General features: G+C 53.0%; 1 protein-coding gene across 1 annotated transcript in view; it reads right to left on the bottom strand.

Moving 5' to 3' along the window:
* Window positions 1–21,046, bottom strand: part of TGFBI (transforming growth factor beta induced) — a 32,498-nt gene extending 11,452 nt beyond the window's left edge. The window contains exons 1-7 of the mRNA XM_024752206.1: window positions 20,847–21,046; window positions 16,101–16,199; window positions 6,446–6,510; window positions 5,056–5,216; window positions 4,576–4,740; window positions 4,183–4,329; window positions 1,987–2,128 (exon numbers count right to left, since the gene is read on the bottom strand). Coding sequence (XP_024607974.1) covers window positions 1,987–2,128; window positions 4,183–4,329; window positions 4,576–4,740; window positions 5,056–5,216; window positions 6,446–6,510; window positions 16,101–16,199; window positions 20,847–20,980 — 913 coding nt within the window. The 5' untranslated portion in view covers window positions 20,981–21,046. The remainder of the gene's footprint in view (window positions 1–1,986; window positions 2,129–4,182; window positions 4,330–4,575; window positions 4,741–5,055; window positions 5,217–6,445; window positions 6,511–16,100; window positions 16,200–20,846) is intronic.
* Between the last annotated feature and the right edge of the window lie 392 nt (window positions 21,047–21,438).

Raw genomic sequence — 21,438 nt, 5'->3', positions numbered from 1 at the left:
CAAATGAAAGTTCTGAATTATTTATACATTTTATTTGTTTTTGTTCATTTTACCCCAAGGGTCTACTTAGTTGTCAGGGCCTGTTAGAGGTTGGGGACGGTTATCAGTAAGACATGGTCTCTGCGGCCCCATTCACTCCACCCGTAAATCATAGAATCGTTTAATTACTTGCCCAAGTGCTGCTTTAGGGACAGGGCAGGGGCTGGGGGTGCTGAGGCTGCAGGAGCAGTGGAGAGGACGTGCCCCAGCCCCAGCCAGGCAGAGCCGTTCCGGGACTGTCGCTCACCAGGGTCCCCGGGGCCCTTTGTTCTGCGTGCTCACCACGGAGGCGAGTTCCAATGTGTCCTGAGTGTGGGAACCAAAACCGCACTGTCACAGGCAGGAGGAAGCTCTGAGGCCCCACAGAAGTGCTGAGGGCCTTGAAGGCCAGTGCTGACCCGATTCAGCCGGTGGGGAAGACAAAGGACGGCAAGACCGCGGTGGGAATGAGGCCTTGGGGATTTAGTTTCTCAGGGAAGGAAGCTGAAGACCGGGGGCGGGGAGGTGGGTGACCTGCCAGGGCCCCTCGGAGGGTGAGCCAGGCCAGGGCTGGAAGCCAGTCTGCGAACGGGCACTTCTCGTCCATCTGCCGACCCCGCTAGCAACCAGGAGGCTGTCAGGTGGACCGTGGCCGCCCGCCCTCCAGCCTGCAGTGGCAGCCCCCCACACAGCTCCCTCGCTTTGAGCAAACAGCTTAAAGTGGGAAAAGGCAGATGTGCAAAAGGGATACACTTGGGGTGTTTTTTTCACTTTATAATAAGGTGTTCTGATAGCTACAAAGATAAAAATGTGCCCCGTACAAAACATGTTTTAGGGGGAAAACAGCTCTAACTAAAAAGCTAAAATGCTGAGACGCACCCAAGTCTCATCTCCTCGGAAGCCTTCAGGATCCTCAGGCTGCGGACGCCCATCTCTGCCCTCATCCCCGTGACCTTGGGAGTATCTCAGTACTACGCTCAGCACATCAGATCCCCAGTGACCCGTGTTTAAGCCTGTTACACCAACGAGGTTTAAACTTCCTTGACTGTACCATGCTCACTTTTGCGGCCTGGGTTCCTGGCACCACAATATCTGGACATAAGAGATCCCCATCTGTGCTTTCAGAAATGTGCCCTTTCCCAGCCCTGCATAGCTGCGAGGAGAACGTTTTACATTTATGGGGTGTCTGAAATGCATTAGGCATTTCGAAGGTGGGTTTAAATAGATTCAAAAGGAATGAAGTCATCCCTGGATTATATTTGGGAGGAATAAGTGTGATTGGAGGGTTGGAGTGTGCAGGGGACCTGGGGCCTACTCCCCTTTGAAGGGGACCCAGGGACCCGCAAGCAGCATGTCAGTGGTCCTGGAGTCGGGGAGCTGGGGTGGCAGAGCCTGGCCTCCCTTCCTGATCTCCCTCACATGGTCCTTCCCTCTCCTCCAGCAATAATCGATACTCCTCCTAACTTATCAGCTCACTGAGAAGGTTAGGAAGGACCCAGCAATGAAGAGTCAAGAGTTGACTGTTTCGGGTTTTTCATTGTAATTTTGGATTATACCTGAGGCCCCCGGCCAGACACAGGAAGCGTTCAAGGGTCGACGTGATGATTCCATTTCGAGGATGCCAGCACCTGCCACCCCCTCCCCACACCTCCAAGCTACTGCCCACTCCGGCAGCCTCACTCTAGCTTTGATCATTTGGGCCTTTAACTCTTCCAGACTCCGGCCACAGCTTGCTTTGGACCTCCAGCTCCACCTCCCTCCTCAGCCCAGCTGTGTCCCTAGAAAAAGGCTGCTGGATTCCTCACCCGCCCCTCTGACCAGCGCTCTGCTGTGGCCTCTGCAGAGATACAGTCAGTTGGGCGCAATGGGACAGGACGGCAGGCAGCGTGTCTATCTTGGACAAGAGCAGGCCTTGGCCTTAGTCTGGCCACTCCAATGACGCGGCAGCAGAAGCCCAGGGGTGCTCACCTCTCAGGGCCTCTGGGTCCCCCAGGATCCGGTTCAAGGTCTCAGCAGGGATTTTCTCGAAGGCCTCATTGGTCGGAGCCAGGAGTGTGTACTGGCCGTCACCTTCGAGCAGGGTGTTGAGCCCCGATGCAGCCACAGCAGCCTGTGGGGAGGGGAGAAGATGCAGCGTTCCCTGAAGGCTCTGGGCACGCATGGTCTCACCAGTGTTCCTCTGGAGGGATCCAGACTTCTGTAGAAGCCCTGGATGAAAAGATAGGCCGAACCAAGGCTTACATCTTCCCACGGCCTCCAGGAGCCTTGCCAGCCTGAGCTCCGCCCACTCTGACCACCTCTTAGCTGCTGCCCTGCCTTTCTCCTTTCCACCCCGGGGCCGTTGTCCTGCTGTTCCCTCTGCCCTTCCCCCCCTTCTTTGCTTCTCTGATTCCTATTTGTTCCTTGGGCCTTGACGAAAACGCCATTTCTCTAGGTAGTCAGCTTGGCGTTGCCCAGCCCCTGCCCCTGCCCCCCGATGAAAATGAGTCTGTTAGACACACTTGCACAGCTTGCCGTCCTTCTCACATCGTGCAATTCGATCGTTACTGGCGATAATTATTTGCGTGGGCTCCGTGAGCATAAGGATGACATAACCCCTTCTCTACAGAGCAGGAAAATGATCTTCTAAAAGCATCCGGCTGCTCCCAGGATGAGACACACTCCTCGCAGGGTCTGCAAGGCCCTGTAGGATCGGGCCTCACCAGCCTGGCCGCTCCCGCCTCGCCTGCTGGCTGCCTAGTACTCTTCACTCAGCCCTGCAGGCCTCCTTCCTGCTCATCCTGCTTCGGAGCCTTACCCTCCATCTCCCTTCTGCCAGCTCAGCTCTTGCCCCTGTGTCTTGTATAACTGGCCACTTCCAATATTCAGGCCTCAGCTGAAAGGTCACCTCTTCCAGACAGACCCTTCCCGGACCAGCTGGTCCCCATGGGCCTCCTCTGCTCACCACTTACTGCCTGACTTCACAGCACTTAGCATGACCTGTGACCGCCTTGTCTGTTTCTTGTCTGTGTCCCCCGGAAGAATACCAGTGCCAGTGGGGACAGAGCTTTGTCTCGTTCTCCCCTGTTCCTCGGGCACACAGAGCACACCTGGGAAGTAGCAGGTGCTTAACGAGTATGTGTTAGCAGAAGGACAGATGGGCATTCGGAAGAGCCAAAGGGAAGAAGAAAGGAAGGAATACGTACCAAACCTGAACAGTAAGAGGACGTTACTCAGTGGGGACCAGCTGCTATAAATCAAAAGCTGTGCCACCAACTTTGTGGGAACATTGTCCCCCTGCAGACCCCTGACCTTTGAGTGACCCGGAAGGAAAGCATGGGAAGAGCTTAGAGGGCAGGTTCCCTAGGGCCCTCCAGAGCCACTTCCTGAGGACACCTGAGTGCCAGCCCAGCCCGGGGATGTTTGTCTCTCTGTGTTGGCGATCTCCAGGGGAAGAAGCATCCCACGCCCACTTGGTATCCTTTGTGGTCAGGAAGTTCTCCTTGAATCGGGGCAAAAACCCTGACTGGGCAGCCTGTGCTAACTTCCTCTGAGCGGCCGTTGCCAAGAGGAAGGCCCATTTGCCACCCCAGTAGTAAGATAAATGCCTGCTGGGCAGGGGGGCAGGAACAGCATTCTGGGGCCCCAGAGCAGGCAGAACTCAGGCCGGAAGTCTAATCCCAGACTCCGTGCCTGTGTCTATACTTGTGTCCTCTCTGATGGTCAGGGCTCCAAGGAAACAGGGGTATGGCTACATCAGGGGTCCCACGGTGGGGTCGTGTGACCCAGAAGATCATGCGGGCTGAAAGGCCATTTATCTAGTCCCACACGAGAGAACCAGCAACTGGGAGGAAGGGCCCTACCACCGCTGGAACCCACAGTGCATGCCCAGGCAGCCGTCCTGCTGCAGCCACCACCTCTGAGCTTCCCAGGGGAGTCAAGGAAGGGAAAGTCAATAGGAGACCAGCAGGGGGAAGTTCCCAGCAGGGAATTATGATGTCTCCTTGGGGTCAAGGTGACAGCCTGATTAGTGGACTCGCCATGTTCACGGGAATTTCAAGGAACTTGCTCCACGTCACCTAAGCGCCCACAAACATGGAGACATCCTCCACCCCTCCCGCAGAAGGCGGCCCTGTTGGGAGGTGGTGGGTCCCCAGCTGGGCCTCCCCCGGGACAGTCCCTCACCCGAAGGGTCTCGAAGGTGTCCTCGATCTCGATGATCTGCTGGATGTTGTTGGAGATGGTGGAGATGACCTTATCGACGAGGTGCACCACACCATTGGTCGCGTGGTGGTCGGCTTTCAGCAGCCGAGCACAGTTGACAGTCACAATCTGCCCAGAGAAGGAGCAAGAGTGAGCAGTTAACACCTCGGAGGCACGGCCGCGAAGGCCCAGGCGGGGAAAACACAGGACAGAATGCGGCTTCCACGAGCGGCGGAGAAGCAGGGGCTGGAGGCAGATGACGATGCACAGCTGACCTCACCCGCGGGACACCACCCGAGAAGCCAGCCCCACATGTGGACCGGGCGCGGGCTCAGGGGGGGCACGGGGCAGAGCTGTGGAAGCGGGATGCCTTACCCCGTTGGGATAGTGGTGGATTTGGATGTTGGAATTCTGGTACATGGAGGTGAGGGCCATGCCATGTTTCAGCTCGTCCGTCAGGACCCGTCTGTCCACCATGTGGTAGCGGAGGGCGTTGAGCAGCTCGATGTTAACGTTGCTCACCAGCGAGTCCAGTACTTCCTAGGAGGAGGGTCAGCGCGGCAGTGAGGGGGCTGCAGGCCCCACGTTCAACAGAGGGGTCCCTGCCACCCTGGGAAAGGTTCCCCGGGGACCCCCATTCTGCCAAGGAACCCCACCCGTCAGCATCAACGTCTGTCTGGACACTTAAATGGGTGGGGCATTGGAAGCCACCTGGGGAGGCTTATTTTAGCTCAAGTGCCATGGCTTTATCTGAGGGCTTAAGGAAGACATTTCCTGAGACAGTGGGAAATCACTAGGGAGTCTCAGTAAGAGCGTCCCCAGTATGGGTCCCCGGGCAGAAGGAGGTCATCTCACAGCTGGCAAGGAAGCCCAGGCCTCGTTGCTGGGGGCGAAGATGGTGAAGCTGCCGGGCCCTTCCATCTCGGGCCTCAGCTTCTCCGTGCGGTCCGTGTACAGCTGAGTGGTGGTAGCACCAACGACTCCGAGGGTCTCGTACAAGTTGGAGAGCGGCAGGGCTGCAGGGGCAGAGGACAGAGCGGGAATGGCCTGTGGGATGCCCCTCCAACCAGACCATACCCTTGTCTGAGATGGGATGGCACACCCGCTGGAGAAGGCCAGAGAGCCTGCTGTCGGGGAGCCCAAAAGGCTGGTCACGTGCTTCTTAGAACAACTCCACAGGCCAAGTGCCTCCCTACTTGAACTCAACTGATTGGTCATTCTTAATCATTTTTAACTAAAGCAGAGCAAAGCTTTTGTTCATAGACATTTAGATAACACAGGTGGGAACATACACCGGAAACAGATATCCAGTTACAAGCTAGCCTTACGGATCTATCTAGCTGTTTTTGAAACTGGTTCCCTAATGGCCTCCACCAGAATGGAACAGATCTTGGAAGTACTTTAGGTATTTATAAGTAATAAAATGTTATTTCCTGAAACTAGCCAGAAGCTCAGGAGGCCCTTCCCCTCACACAGGGAGCTTCGTGTTCCTTTTAAAGGGCCTGAAACTAAGGCCCAGAGGCTGGGTCCCACCTTCCAGGTCATCTCCTTCCCCATCCCACGTTTCCCACCTGTCCTGCCACTTAAGTCAGGAAGGCCGCGGCTCCAGCCCATGCCGACCACACCCGCTTCGTGACCACGGCACCAACCAAATCACCCCCTTCCTTTTAAGTCTCAGTCTCACATTCTCAACTAATGAAATAGCGAAGATTTCAAAGTTAAAACAACAAAAAAATCCTCCTCTGTACAGTCCCCAGGGGTGTGTGGGACTAAAGGAAAGGATCTAGGAAATTCACAGGTACCACGTTGTCTGTGGACCTGCATGGCCATCGTGGGACCCTACGAGCTCCACTGGGACGGCTTCCGGCAGAGTGAGGTGGGGTGGCCTGGTGTTCCCAGCCCAGCTGGAGACCAGGCCCATGCCATCCACTCTCCAGCAGGGCTGATGAGAAATGCTGGATGTGTTTAGAATCACTCCCAGCCAGAGACAGCAAGGCCAGGAGCCTGTGCCTGGTGCAGAGGGCACAGGCAGGTCAGGATCGGAGTCTGTTCCCCCAGCGTGTTAAGCAGTCGGCTTGTACAGGAAGGAGCAGCGCAGGAAACCTGCTGTTTCCAGCTTCCATCCTCTGGCCCTGTCATGGAGCCCCATCCCTTGGACCCCCATTCCGACTCTGCTGCCCTTCACGTGGGTGCTCCTCTCTCCCTCCTTCCTTTCCATCCGTGCCAACAGGCAAGGCTTATTCACCTGCTGGACAGCCCTTCTCTCCCGGGACCTTCTCATATCCGGGACAGCACTCGTAGCTGATGACTCTGTAACGAGACACACAAATGTGTTAGGCAGGACTTCCCTCCCGCTCCCGTGTCATCAGCCCTCACTCCGGGAAGGGACACGATGGGGCACACAGCCTGCTCTCAGAAGAGACCACACGCTCGGTCATCTTTGTGCTTTTCGTTGGCAAGTAGCTTGTCACACCTCTTCAGCTTTGTACAAGGTGCCCAGCAGTTGCCATCACCTACAGCAATGCAACCGGGATAGTCAGAGGATGGTGGCAGCATATCCACGGTGGCATTAGAAAACATCCTCACCAAAAATGTATCTCCAACACAATTCATGGGGAACCCAGTGGGCAGCATTCCCGAGAGGCAGCAGGGAGGAGACGAAGGAGCCCTGGGCCTTTCTGGCTCTGAGTCTGCCACTAACTAAACCAGACCACGCCAGCCAGTCCCGTCTCCTCTCATGTATTGTGCAATGGTCATTGGATTAAACAGCCCATGGTCTTCTGGTTCTCTGACGTACTAACCAAGAAGGGTAGTGTATTGTATAAATGATCAAGTTTTCTCTCAATCTTCATGATCACACTTTAAAAACAGAGCCCTTTTTTTTATCAAGACGCTTGTTCTTCTGTTTCTTTAAATGAAAAACAAAAGTTTTTATCAATGAAAACATTATATAGTTTCAAAATCTACAAAGGATTCTATAGTAAAATGCTCCCCATCCACCCTCATCCCTCAACCATCTCCTTGTCCTTCCAGGAGGCAACTGATATTACCAGTTTGTGAGATTCTTTGTATTTGGATGAACAAGTCTGGCCGTTTATGGTTTTAAACTTTGAAGTCATTTGGCAGAAAAACTTAAAGCCTCCTCTTCTAACTCAGACTGGTCCACTGTGGAACACTCACCACCTCCTGGAGGTCTGAAACGCAAAGCTTCAGCTAAAACATCCTGGTGAGACCCAGAAGACTGAGAATATCCAAGAACGTCACAAGGAAGGAAGCGTTCTAGGAAAGACTTGCTTCATATCAAACCCCCTATCCCGTCGAATGCCACCCCTGCACCAGCGGCGTGAGCACAGCCCCTCCTCGGAAGCCCTGGAACCAGAAGCCAACAGCCCTGTCCTGCCCCTTCCTTTCTTTCACATGGATGTGCCCTTCAGGACAGGAGAGAACTCAGCCTTGAATTGCAGCGGCTTTACCACAGAACCGCTCACCGCGGCCACTCACAGGGTGTGTAATGACATCACCAGAAGAGAAGCAGGCAGATCAGACAGAAGTCTGGCCTTTGGAGTGGGGGAGGGTGCTCTCAGTGAGCCCAGGACATTCTGCTCTTACTAATTCCACTGGAGTTGTCTCAGGGAAGCCCGGGTGAGTCATGTGAAGATGAAGCCTGGCTCATCTGTTATCCACGCTTCATCTGCTTTTAACTCATCTTTCAGAGACAGATTCGTTAGGCTTCTCAGGCTGCTAGGGAGCTGTGGGTGTCACTGTGCCAGAAATGAGCCCCCAGGACATTTCTGAGGAGTGACACCATGCACATTCTTCCCTGCCCTGCTCTCTCCATCCTCCTGATTTCCTCTTCCCCCTTCTCTCCCAGCCTTCCTCCCAGCCTTTTCCTTTCTAACCTTTCAGCCCTATTTAAAAGGGTTAAACAGGCTGGTGGTCTCCGGACTGATCTTGACCAACCCACGGTTTTCTCTTTGAAAACCAGTCATCTCCTGCAGCAAACGTGAGATCTGACTGACACACAACCTTTCAAAGGCAACAGGATGCAACTAAGTATTAGCATCAGGAGACTGGGCTTGTCATCCATCAGTACCTAGCAGGGTGGCCTTGAAAGTCCATTTCTCTCTCTGGGTCTCAGCTTCCTGATCTTTTTTAAAATAAGGTGAAGTTAAAGTAGATGACCTCTAAGGTTACGTCCAATTTCACACTCAGAATTCCAGCCAATGGGATTATTTCTAGGGGGTAGAGAAGCACTTTTTCAAAGTAGGATAGTGTCTGCCAGCTTCTCGTAGCTAAACCTAGGGAGAGCCGCAAGCCTTGGGCCCATAGGACCGGGAACACGCATGTGTGGAATCTCAGGCTTTCTCTGATAAATGCCAGGGCTCTATGGCTGGGGTTGAGGAAGTGGGATTTGGTCAAGCCCCCCAAAGCTTAGCTTCTTTCTAAAAGTGCCTGGTGACCTTCCCTGGAGTTGGAGAAGGGGATCTTCTCCTCAAAGCCTTCATCATCTCTGGGAGCCCCCATGCATGTGGTGCTGACACTCCATGCCTTGGAGCCCCCAGCCAAAGACTTTTCTGGCCAAAGACCCTTCTTCCGGGGTGTCAGCGTCCGAGTTCCATCCTACAAAGCCACAAGAGAGCTCAATAGCTCAGGAGGCCTCACCAGGATTTCCCTGAGGACAACAGAAAGTCAGCCCCCACAGTGTGAACTTACTGGTTCCTGTGGCCACGTGTGTGTGGAGGTGGGGAGAGATGGGGAGAATGACAGGAGAAACGGAGGCTGCCGGGCAGGGGAGCAGGGACAGACGTAAGCAGGGACATCTCCGCGTGCAGAAGGAAATGCAGAATGGAATCAGAGCTGAAAGGGTTCTGGGGGCAAAGGGGTTTCTTAGGATCACAGCTGGGGAGGGGCAGATCTAGGACTCTCCCCACATCTCAGCAAGTCCAGACCCTTTTCCGTTGCTCTTGACAGTGCACATGTTTGGGGGAAAGTGGACTGATTTGGAAAGTCTGACATCAAAAGGACGCAGGTGGTCTCTCCGATGTGATCAGAGCTAACCCTTGTCAGCACTCACTGCCCCTTCTCTCCAGGTGGGCTTTCTGTACCCGTGTCCCACAGAGGCTGGACGTGGGGGGACACACCACCCCCTGCAGGGGCTCAGCCCCCTAGCCAAAGGCTTTTTCCTGGTTAGCTTCTCCTAATCCTCTCGCCCTGCTGGCCTGTCCCTCCTCTTCCCTTGTGCTACCCATATGCTGGCATTCCCGGCACTCTCTAGGTGCATGGGGTGACCCACGCCTCTCACCCTCAGCCTGGTAGCCTTATGGGTTGAAACGCTTCCACAGCTGGCTGTTACCCTGCTCAACTATCCCAGCAATACCAGGTCTTTTCAGAAGCAGCCTGCCTGGCCCTGGAGAAGCAGAGGGCAGCTGTAAATTGCAGACCAAGAAGACAGCCCATTGAGGTGATCCTGACCAAAGCCTTCAGGACTCACACGCCCTTTTCTCAGCCCCGTGTGCCACCTTCCTTGGGCTCTGGCCCTGGGGAGAACACACATGCTGTGGGGAGACGGGCCCCTGGGGCAATCACAGAGTCGTGGTTCTGACGGAGAGGTTCATCTCTCCAGGATGAACGCAGGAAAGGACGGACACAGGGAGCCCCCATCTGTGCCTCCCTGGTTCCCTGGCTTCCCTGCACAGAGAGAACCAATCTGCTGGTCTCTGGATCGGATCTTATCAGCAAAAGCTGCTCTGATTAAAGGCTCCTGGCTTCTCCTTGGCCTGACACAGTCCAATAAGCAGAAACCTCAGAAAAAGTATATCCTCTAGGGTAATGAGATATGAATTTTCTTATTCCAACTTCCCAGGTCAGAAGAGCAATTTGAGGAAGAAAGTCAGAGAAGGTGCCTGACTTAGAAGGGCGTTTGAAAGAGGGAGGGGTGGGGTGCAAAAGGTAGTGTCAATCCAAGGCCTACAGAATTGAAATAGAGTCTCAAAGCTCTCCTCCATTCCCCTCCAAAGTTTTACTCATGACTGGATAGAGAGAGAAGCATTGGTTTTTCTCTCCCCAAAATAATTTTTCAAGGAGGTAATATAATAAGTTAAAACAATCACTCTCTCCCAAGCATGCTTCACAATGTTGGCCGCTGTGACGGCTGTAAACACCTAGGGATGAAGCTGACTCTGAAGTAGTGTGGTAAGGAACGGAGCCTGAGAGCCAGCTTCCTGTGACCGAAGGTAAACCATCCAGCGTGTCATGATTTCCAAGGGAATCACTGAACAAACACAGACTGACGTGGTCTAGACAGGCGCCTGCCTGGATGAGTTCATTTTCCACACTCAGCTGAGCTCTCTTAAGCCTCCCAGGAGAAAATGAAAATCTTGAGCCCCCTGCTAAAAAAAAGGGCTTGTTTTAACCTGTCTACCACTAAAGACTCCACCACTATCCCATTCACCAGGGCCCAGCTTGGCAAGTGATGAGACGGAACCTTGGGAAAATACACTTACGTTTTTTGGTGACGTCTGTTTGCACATGGTTTGTGAGGGTATTTGGGTGGGGAGGGCTCCTGGATGCTGGCTGTGTCTCCTCAGTTCCCACGCTCTCCATCTGACTAGGGAGGGAGCCCCCTTGCAACAGGGGTTCTCAATGACCACCAGGCTGCGGGTGAGCAACCAGGAAAAGGTTGGTGGCTCTGGGCCAAAGGGCCTCTTTTCATCCCGAGGAGGCCTTCTCCCTGGGACTTAGAGTCACAGGTTTTAGGGCTGAAGAGAGAGATCTGGGGCAGTTGACCCAGGCGCTCCAGGGCTGCTCACTTGGGCTCCCCCCATGTCACCAAAACTAGCTGCTGGGCTTGTTTCTCCCCCGGAGGCAGCATGTAGAATAACTGGACCTCTCCCACTTACCAGCGGATGACTTTGAGCAGGTTGCTAAGGCTTTCTGAGCCTCTCAGTCTTCCCCTCTGTAAATGGGCTGACGATCACACTGATCTTAAGGGATAATTGTGAGAACTGAACAAGCTAACCTATGAAAAGCACTTACCAGCTACTTGATATTAGTTACTAAGCACTCAGTTGTGGAGCTTCTTCCTAAAAAATTCCAGGTATAAACTTCAAATTGAAGTTAGGTTAATAACTTCATTGAAAGCCGTGCCCTGCAGGAGACCACTGATCAAATCACATGTAATAAATTCCCCATAACACAGCTGTGGAAGTTAATAGATAGGGTCCATTGTGGTTAGAACAAATCATCACAAATTTAGTGACTTAAAACCACAAAATTTATCTTACAATTCTGGATGTTAGAGTCAGAATTTGGCCTTACGAGGCTAAAACCAAAGGCTGTATTCCTTCCAGAGGTCCTAGGGGAGAACCTACTCCTTGTCTTCTCCAGTTCTAGAGGCTGCCTGCATTTCTTGGCTTGTGGTCACATCACTCCAACATCAGTTTTCATTGTCATATCTCCTTCTCTGACTCTGACCCTCCTGCTTTCCTCTTACAAGGACCCTTATGATTATATTAGACTCATCAGATAATTCAGGATAATCATCTGCCCCCCCCCACCCCCTCCAAGATCCTTAACTTAACCATATCCGCAAAGTCTCTTTTCCTTTGTAAGGTAACATATTCACAGGTTCGGGGTGAGGATGTAGACAACTTTAGGGGGTCATTATTCTGCCTACCATAGGGTCTTACCCCAAATGGTACATGGGTTCATGTAAATACTCAACAGAACAAGATTCCCTGTCAGCTAAGCTGACTCCTAGGAGTCTACAGAATGGGAGAGAACCTTCAGGAAGCACTGCACGACAGAGGTGTTTGGCATATGTCAAACCTGAGTTATTTCAGAGCAGGTTAGCCATGCGGACCCAGGGGGCTGCACAGGGAATATGAAACAGGGAAGGAGGTGCTGGTGTGGGTCTGAGGATAGCTTGTTACCCCTAGATGGCTTCTCACCATCCTCTTCTTTTTCCTCTTGGGACCGAGGCTGTGGGATACAGGAGAGGGAGGAAAGGAAGGCTCTTCCTCAGCTTCACTGCAGATGTCCCTGGGTGCCCTGCCCGAATGAGATCTACAGGTAACAGCTCTGCCAAATGATGGAAAATCTCGACCATACACCAGCCGGCTTTGGTAGAAGTGAAATGTCTAAACTTGAAGGCAGTGCTGAAGAAGTATTAATATTTCAGCCCTTGGGCAAAGCAATGCTTGCTACTAGAGAAGGGGGAATGTCCTGCCAGCTCATCTTGGCTACTGTGCTTGTGAATTGCGTTGCTTGTCAAACAACATTAAGCCTTTTGGAATGGGCAGCTGCCACCCCTACCTGCTAGCTCCTGCGCTGGCCCTCCCTGTGCCACACTGAGGATGCCTGAGCTCCTGCTGTGATTCATTACATCCCCATGATGTCAGCTCTGACTTGGTTGTTAAATGGGCCTCCCTCTTGCCGGGGCTTCTAAAAGAAGGCCTGTCAGAGGCAGCCAGGCTTCCTGAGCACGATTTCCTGCACCATTGCTTCAGCTGCTGTATGTAAAAATGTTATGGTTACTGATCATAACTGAGGACTAAAATGACCCTCTTTGCTTGATTAGCTGTTGTATCATCACACTGGTGCTCTTTAGGATCTGAAGTTAAATGAATTTCTAAGTAATAGAGTTCACTCAAGTCACTAAATAGGGGCCCACTGGTAACTACTTCCTATAATAAAATCCATGCATCAGGCTTGACAAACAGCACCAAGACTCTTTTCGGTAATACAGAAAAGCTATCGTCTAAAGATGATGGATGCAGTGGCCTGATGGGAGTGCTGAGTGCTGAATGTGGCCATCCCCCTCCCTCCCTCTGTGGAGGTGGAGTCGGGGCCTCACTGCAGCAGACATTTGGCTCCAGGCTCCTGGGTCTCTGTGTGACCTCACCCGGCAAAGCCTTCATCCCTTGGTCCTGTACTTAGTGCCAATTATCTGCTTTCAAGTTCAAATTCTCCTGTGGGTCCTGGGCCCCCTGGTGACCTTTGCTGCCGTGCATCCCAGGGCACACCTCTGCTCCAGCCTCTTCCCTGGAGTCACGCTAGGAAGATTCCCACTGCCCAGGCTGACCCCATGCTGAGAAGGCCCTCTTTGCTCCAACCACAACCATGCTTGCGGTTTCCCAGTCTGGTCATCTCCCAAATAAATGCACCGAGGGACCCACTGTCACCAGGATGACATCAACTCCAGCCAGCACAACCCTCTCCTCTCCTGACCAGCTATGGCACTGAATTCCTGGTGCCCAGATGGCAGCCCCTTCATGGGTCTTAATCCCGGGCACGAGTAAACTACAAGGCTGCTCCTTCTCAGCTCTCTCGGGGACAGTGGAGGTGAATCCAACCACTTCCCCTTTCCCTCCCTGAGTTCTCTGGATTTCTCCCCGGTCAGCTTCACCTTCCTGACGCTGCACGCAATGTTCCAGGAAGGGGCCTTCTTATCCTGGATCGTGAAGTTTTTTTTTTATCAACTCATGATTTTCTGTCCCCATTTCCTCTTTTTTTAAAAATTATTATTTTTTTTTTTTTGCGGTATGCGGGCCTCTCACTGCCGTGGCCTCTCCCGTTGCGGAGCACAGGCTCCGGACGTGCAGGCTCAGTGGCCATGGCTCACGGGCCCAGCTGCTCCGCGGCATGTGGGATCCCCCGGGACCGGGGCACGAACCCGTGTCCCCTGCATCGGCAGGCGGACTCTCAACCACTGCGCCACCATGGAAGCCCCCCATTTCCTCTTTTTTAAGCTGTCCAAAGCAACAGAACATTGCAGAGTTGTAAGTGCAGGCCACCCCCTCTGGCTCTGTAAGACCAGCTCAATGGCTGGGACTGGGCCCTGGGCTCTGCTTGGCCCTGCTCTACACCTCCATTTCCCCACTCACACCTACCTACCTGTCTATTCCTTCCCCCAGTGCCTGGGCTCCCCTGTGCTCACTGGTGCTGCACCATCACATCTTAATGACCCCTTATCAAGAACATCTGGCCAACATACAGCTGTGCCACCTGCACCCGTCCTGGCACATCAGTGGAGAAGGGTGCAGGTACCGAGAGCCAATAAGTCAAGGCGGCTCATCACCCACAACAGCATCAACCTGGGAACTGCTGGGGAATATTCCCAAGCTACTGTTAACTAGTCAGACAAATGCTTCAACACGGGCCACCCTGAAATACCATGGCCAATGCCACCCTGTTGCCAGCTTGACATCCTAAGTGGGTCCCATTTTTAGGGAAACCAGAAAGAACAAAAAGGTGGCATCTTGAAACCCAGGGCTCTGAGATGCTTGATACCAGGGCTTTGGTCATCTTCCAAGAAGCAATTATGTGAGGCCTGGCTCTGTGTTTAATGAAGTAATTCATTGCTTATTTTAGTAGATAATATACACACATGGGAAAAGTCAAAGAGTACTGAAGGTATTCTTTTTTTTTTTTTAACTTGGGTTCCAGGTAAGGACATGTGGTATATTATTTACATAATCTCTTTTTGTCCACAGCAGCAAGAATTCTAGCTGGGGGTTTGTTTGCTCCCTAAACCTGGGAGGTGGGTCCTCTTAGCTCACTCAACTCTTGCCTTTGTGGCTGGGCTTGGTCAAGTGGGGAACCAATTGTCATGGCCCTGCCCTTGACAGGCTCCCAGGGAGCTACTGGTCTCTCCCTACCTCTGCCCTGATCTACAATTTCCCTGATCCATACTAGAGTTGATAACTGTGTTAAGACACAGTCAGGGTCACAAGTTGGGTATTTATTTCCAGGTACATCTCAAGGAAAGAGCGTTTTCCCTTCCTTCAGTTAGAGAAGACATCTGTTCAAAAGCAAGTCACAAGCAATACATTTAAAAATCCCTAACATGGGGAAGGCTTCAAGATCATGGCTTAGCATCTCTTAATCCTCTCATTACACAGAAGAGAAGAAGGTCCGTTCCTCACAAGTGGCTCAGGGAGTTATGCAGGGCACATCTTCCTGTCTGTAGGAGAGAGCCAGCTTTGAGATCTTTTGACTGTTGGTGCCAAAATAGATTAGCTTTCCCCGGAATTCTGTTAGAACACGCAGACCGCAGCAGGGCAGTTGGGGTGAATGCCGTCTCCCTCCGTGCTGATTGTGTTGACAGAGGCACCAGCAAGGCCTCCTGTAACCACAGGTGTCCACACCCCCCGTGTCTCACTTCCGTTTGAGGGGTTGAGATTTGCAAATAACAGCAGATCGCATTTACTGAGCACTTACTATGCGCCAGGTACCTAATTTAGCCTCTTCTGTGCATGATTTCATTCAATCCTCATAACAATCACATAAGGTAGTCCTACTGTTATTCCCACTTTACAGATGAGGCAATTGAGGATTCCAAAGGTGAAGCCACCTGCCCAGGTAAGTGGCAGAGCCAGCCCTTGAGTCAGGGAGTCTGAGCCTGTGTTCTTAATATGCTATGCTGTCTTATTATGTGCATATTTCTAGGCGCTCTAAGTCTTTTGGATTGCAGAGCAGGAACTGGGTATAAGTTCACCAGTGGGCTTTCTTTCCCAGAGTCAGAGGCTGATGGCTTCTCCACTGAATATTTGTGTTTGTATCACTTAGTGAGGATTAGGAAGCGCACACACACACACACACACACACACACACACACACAGACACACGCACACATACCCACACCATGTTTCATGTTTCTTGCAATCCCAAGTCAGCCCTGAAAAATGTATCCAAGTATTGTCAGGAGCCTTAAAAATGAAAAACAAAATTGGCCAGCCTACAAAAAACACCACTCCCAAGCACACAGTCCCCTGACATGTTTGCACACGCATCTTCATGGCTCCAGAAGGCTGGCCCCTGCCCAGCGGCAACTGCAGCCCGTGCACATCGAGGGCAGCCTCCCCAGCGGCTGGCGGTCTCGGGGAGCTCCAGATACTCACGTGGATTTGCCGCAGATCTTTCTCTGGTACCACTGCTTGCAGTTGGTGAAGTACTTCTTGTTGGTGCCGATGAGCTTCTGCACAGCGCACACGTTGGGGCTGAAAACAGAAGCTGCCGTGTCAGCAAGATGGTCAGCATGTCCACCCACCTCCACATCCTTCCCACCACGTGGGCCCTCCTGGGTCACCAGAATGTTCTAGATCTGGAGAAGATACAGTCATTTCGGTCTTGGTTCCAGGGGCTGGCTTGGGGGTTACATTCTGGCCCTCATGACCTAGATTTCCAGCATCCCCCTGAAAATATCCCCCCCCACCACCGATTTAAAAATTGTCAAGGTATATCTCATACAGTGATGTAATTTCATTTAAGCATTCTTCTTTGACACAGACATTTGGTAAGCGTAACTACAAACATCTTAAAAATTTTAGACTCCGTGTTGTAGATGGAGAATATCAGCTAAGTAAAAGAGGTGTGCTTGCTAAGAACAGCAGCTTAGAGAGGCCCCCCAGCCTTCCTCTGTACCTCTCCTCCACACTGAGCCCAAACATCCACAGGCTTTAACCTGGCCTCCCTGTGGGCATTGCTGGTCCCGTGGTCATGAGGTCCGGGCCCCAGCACCTCCCAGGCAGCTCCACACACAGACATCCTCTGCGTCCCTAGGCAGTTGCCTGGCTCCCAAACACGGCCTATCTGAAGCGTCCACCCTGGAAACTAGGGGGCATGGCCAGCTGCTGTCAGGACCCTGGAAGGAGATGCTCACTCACTGAACTCAGTCGTTTATTACTTAGGCCCCGGCTTGCATCCCACTCCCCGCAGAAAGCCCTCTCCCAGTGCCCCAGGTGACACACTTCTGTCCACCTCTGACCGGTGATACACCCCTTGTTTGACGCTGGCTACCAAACAGAACCCAAAACTGATCAGGGCGTGCATGTCTTCTCTTCGATTACCCTCCAAAGAACCCTCAGGGCAGGTGTGCTGCCTTGTTCTTTCTTTCATGTTCTAGATGTGGCTGAGCACCAGATCAGGTGCAGAGGGGCTTGGAATGACCTGCTCCCAGGAGCACCCAGCTCAGAAGCACCCTGAGCAACCCTGTGCAAACACCCAGGTTCTGCTGAGAAGTCTGCTTTCCCAGAGACGTGGGCTTTTGTCTTTGCGTATTTTACCCAGTGTACCAAGTTCTGACCCAAACCATGCTCAGGCCATGTGGTGGCAGGACAGTTACTGGGAGCCCCTGGGGAAGGAGGCAGCTGTGGCTGTGTGGTGACAAGTGGGAGGCAGTCTTCCTGAGCCGGACACAGGCAGTTCACCTGGCTGAATCACAAGCCAGAGAAAAGCAAAGCGGAGAGATGGGCTTTCACAAAACCTCTATGCCCAGAGAACCTCAGGTATCAGTTCTAAATATCATTTCCTCTGATACCTTACAAATATAATCAATTGTCATCATTTGAGATGCATGGTGTTTTTCGGGAAGACACTGATACCGCAGTGAGGGCAGCACCTGCCATCCCCGTCACATGGCTACAGGAACTTGGTCAATTCTCAAATACTCAGAGTCAGGTTATTGGGTGGGAGGGCACACTGACCCTTTACCTCTCTGCCCTGTCTCTTCTACCACCTGGATGTCACCTCTTGTCCAGTTCATGGTTCAGCAGGCAAAGGTGAGTGGGCCAAGGAAGCCCAGTAAATATTAGTGAGTTACTGTTAAGAACCTGAGGGTGAGAGAAGCTGAGGCTAGAGAGGAAACCGCAGGCCAGCAGGGAGAACAGCCCTTATCCCCTTGCTCCTGGCTGGGTCTGACCAAATGCCCACAGCCTCCAGAGGATTTTTACAGAAGCCAACTTGCTTCTCAGTTTGCTGCTCGGCATTCATAGGTTACAGCAGTCCCAGATAACCCTGAGAGAGTCCCCGCTGGCCACACTCCAGCCATAGGTGCTGTTTATTGCTGTACAGTTTCAGAAGTTCTTCTGTCTGACCAAGCAGGAAACAATTACTGTTGATGAATTCCCTGCAACTTTCCGTAGGCGTCTGGCAAAATCTTCAGTGTCTCTTGTGGATGTGGCTCCAACATTCCTCTGCGGAGTGAGTTTCCACTGCTGCTGCCCTTTGAGACAGGAGCGGAGGCTGGGGGTCTCTGTGACGCACTCCCTCTCACATCGGGGTGGGAGGGGTGGGCTGTGTACACAGGAAATTTATGCTGAAGTTTAATCAAAATGTGCACCCCATTTCTGGGCCTTCTACCTCAAGCACAACAGCTCTGCTGTTCAACTTGGATTTGAAAATCAACTGCTTCAGAAAATTCAGTCCAGTTTTGGTTGTTGATATTTGGAAGTGTGACTGCATTTTTACTTCTCTTTCAGTACTGTTTTTTTCCTTCCCTATAGCAACACAGATAACAGCCGGGAGTCAAGAGACCACATCATAGTCACTAGTTTCCCAACATATTTCTGTGTTTGGACTAAGTCACTCCACCTCACTAAGCCACAGTTTCTCCATCTGTAAAATGGGAACGCACACTACAGAGCTCACTGTGTTGTGGTAAAGATGAAAGCAAAAGTGGTGACGGTGATAAAGGGTGAGCAGGGCCTGCTTATTATTTCTTCCTTCACGTCTTGTGAAGCACACATACATTTCCTTTAAAAAAGAGCTTACCTCTCCCTTCCCACCAGATTTCACTTTAAAAGATGGAGGGAGTTTGAACAAGGTTATCCATTTTGCACAGGGTGCCACCCCCAAGGGCAAAGTCAGGCAGCCCTGTGAGGTTTTCAGGGACAGTTAGATCAGAGTAAACGCAACTGTGTCTGCAACTGTTTGTCACAGTTCACCTGCCTGTGTGTCCAGACTTTATTGGGGGAGGGTGCACACCAGGGACTGCTTAGACCATCCTGTCCATCACAGATCACTATAGGCCTTTCCAACTGCACTGCAAGCAGCTAATCAAGAGGATTAGCCTGCAGGGGTGGGGGGAGGGCGGGGAGGGAGGAAACTGATCTAATGTCTGAACTTTATAATAAAGAGCGATTGCATTTAAAAAAGAAAAAGAAAACCTATTTTCCAGCTGGTCTGTGGCTTTCCTGGGCTTTGACAGGAAGGAGGCCTGCTGCAGAGGTGGCTCCTGCAGGAACCCTGTCAACACCATTGGGGAAGCTTCACTGCGGAGCGCACAGAGCCACCATTCCAGGTAACAGTGCTGCAGGGCATGCTATTGGGGCTTTCTCTTGCCTTAGTGCCTAAGAAGATACAGCAGGAACAGAAACCTCCCAGGAGGATTGCAGCACCCAAACAGGACATGCTCCATTGGTAAGAAAGGCAGAGGGACAATGGTGAGCTGGGCAGAGACAATGACAATGCCAGGTGCTCACATTTTGACTTTATGCCTCGTCTGCCCCTCGTCTTTCTGCCCTGTCCCCTCACCCTTCTGTACCCGGCCTAAGTCAAAGGGGCATCTTTCACTTCCTGAAAGACCCCGGGACATCCCCTGTGCTCTCCTCTCTCTTTCAGGGCGCTGAGGCTGCAGCATAGCCTGGATGGCTTTCACTCTGCAGAGGGGTCAGACTCACTCCCATCAGTCCCCTCCCCACAGCCCTGGGCACCTGAAAGGCCAAGTAGGGCCACAAGGCCACACACAGGCAGAGGGTACAAGGATGACTGCTCCCAAGGAGGGGGCGCTTTGAAGGGCGGGGAGCCAAGGCTTTGTAAAGCCCTATGGAGACAACTCTGATCACTTCCAACTGTGAGTTTTGATCTGAGTACAGATCTGCCCAGTCACATGGTGGTCTGGGAACCACCTGGGAGCAAATGTCAGACCCAATGGCATTTGGGCTGTGACACGACTATCCACATACAGTTCTACCTAGTTGTGAAAAAGGGAGGCGGTGCACCCAGGTAGGCTGGAAGCTGCAGCAAAGCCTGGCTATGTGTGAAGCGGAAGGGCCTAGTTTGGGACGTAGAAACACTGCCCACCCCTGCCTGCGTCTGGGCCAGGGTCTTTACCAGGTCAGACCTTTTGCCTGGGTTGGCCCCCTAAAACCAACACATCTTCAGTGTCTCAAAGGAATATCTGCAATGATGATGTCCCAAATTTACAAACCCAGCCAGTGTTTTAAGACCGATTCCAATCCCAGCTCCAGTACATACTGAAGGTCCGTGGGGAAGTGGTGTGTCCCCTCCAGACTGTTTCCCCATCTGTACAATGTGTGCGAGGCTCAGCACACTCTCCTGCTTTTCATCTACCCAGGGGGCAGATGCCGCACTGCCCTTGCTGCGCCTGGAGAGCAGTGTCTGGGGCCAGGTCGCGGGTATAGGCCTGGACAGGTGAACAGGAGCCTGGGGGCCTTGGTTGCTGCCAGCTTGTGTGGCCCCAGCGACACATCTGAAGGTGCTGGACTGGAACCTGTGCCCTGCTGGGTGGGCTCCCTCTCTGCCCTGGCCACCTTCCCACGGTGATTTGGGGCAGAGAGCTGCCAAGCGCTCTCCGCTGGGAGAAGCTCAAAGCCCGGGATCCCTCTCAGGCTCTTGGCCTGAGTTGGGGTGACGGGTCAGCTCTCCCATCCGCTTCCTCTACACAGTGCCTTCTGCTGACTTTCGTCCATCGTCCCCGCCTCCCTCCCTCCACCTCCTGCAGGGCTGGTCCCTCCGAGCGTCCCACACAGCCTGCTTTAGGCTCGGGCTTTGTCTCGGGCGCCCCCAGCCCGCTCCGACGGCCCCGACGCCCAGTCCCTCCGCCCCCCATGGGGGCGCCCTCTTACCCGTGCTGCCGACCCCGGAGGCGGCTGTGTTGCAGCACCAGCTGGTAGGGAGATTTGGCGGGGCTCGCTGTCGTGGCGGCGGGGCCTAGGGCCAGTGCCAGGGCGAGGGGCAGTAGCTGCCCGAGGAGCGCCATGGAGCGAGAGGCGTCGCGGAGAGGGCGGTCGAGCGGCGCGGGAGTGCGAGCGCCGTAGCCGCCGGCAGGTTAAGTAAGCTGAGCGCAGGGAGCCGCCCGAGGGGCGGGGAGCGGGCGGAGGGCGGGCTGCGGACGCCCCGCCCACTCCCCCTCCGCGGCCCAAGGTCGTTCACAACTAGCCCCTCTCTCCCGTGCTCCCCAGCGTCCACCAACGGGACTACGGGGCCTCACTCCTTCACTCCCTCCTCGAGGTCTGCAGGGTCCTGAGCCCGAACATGCCTCAGCGGTCTCAGGCCATGCTGATTCCCACAATATTCTACCCATCACACTTGCCTCTGCGTTCCACACGCACCCCTCTCCTCCCCCAGCTTGCTAACTTTAAGATGGATAGGGAGTAAATTTTTTGATTGACAGAAGACTATATATATATATACATATATATATATATATATATATAT

This window comes from Neophocaena asiaeorientalis, unplaced genomic scaffold (genome assembly GCF_003031525.2).
Source record: "Neophocaena asiaeorientalis asiaeorientalis breed wild unplaced genomic scaffold, Neophocaena_asiaeorientalis_V1.1 scaffold204, whole genome shotgun sequence".
Lineage (NCBI taxonomy): Eukaryota > Metazoa > Chordata > Mammalia > Artiodactyla > Phocoenidae > Neophocaena > Neophocaena asiaeorientalis.
This window is presented reverse-complemented; position numbering and strand designations above follow the sequence as displayed.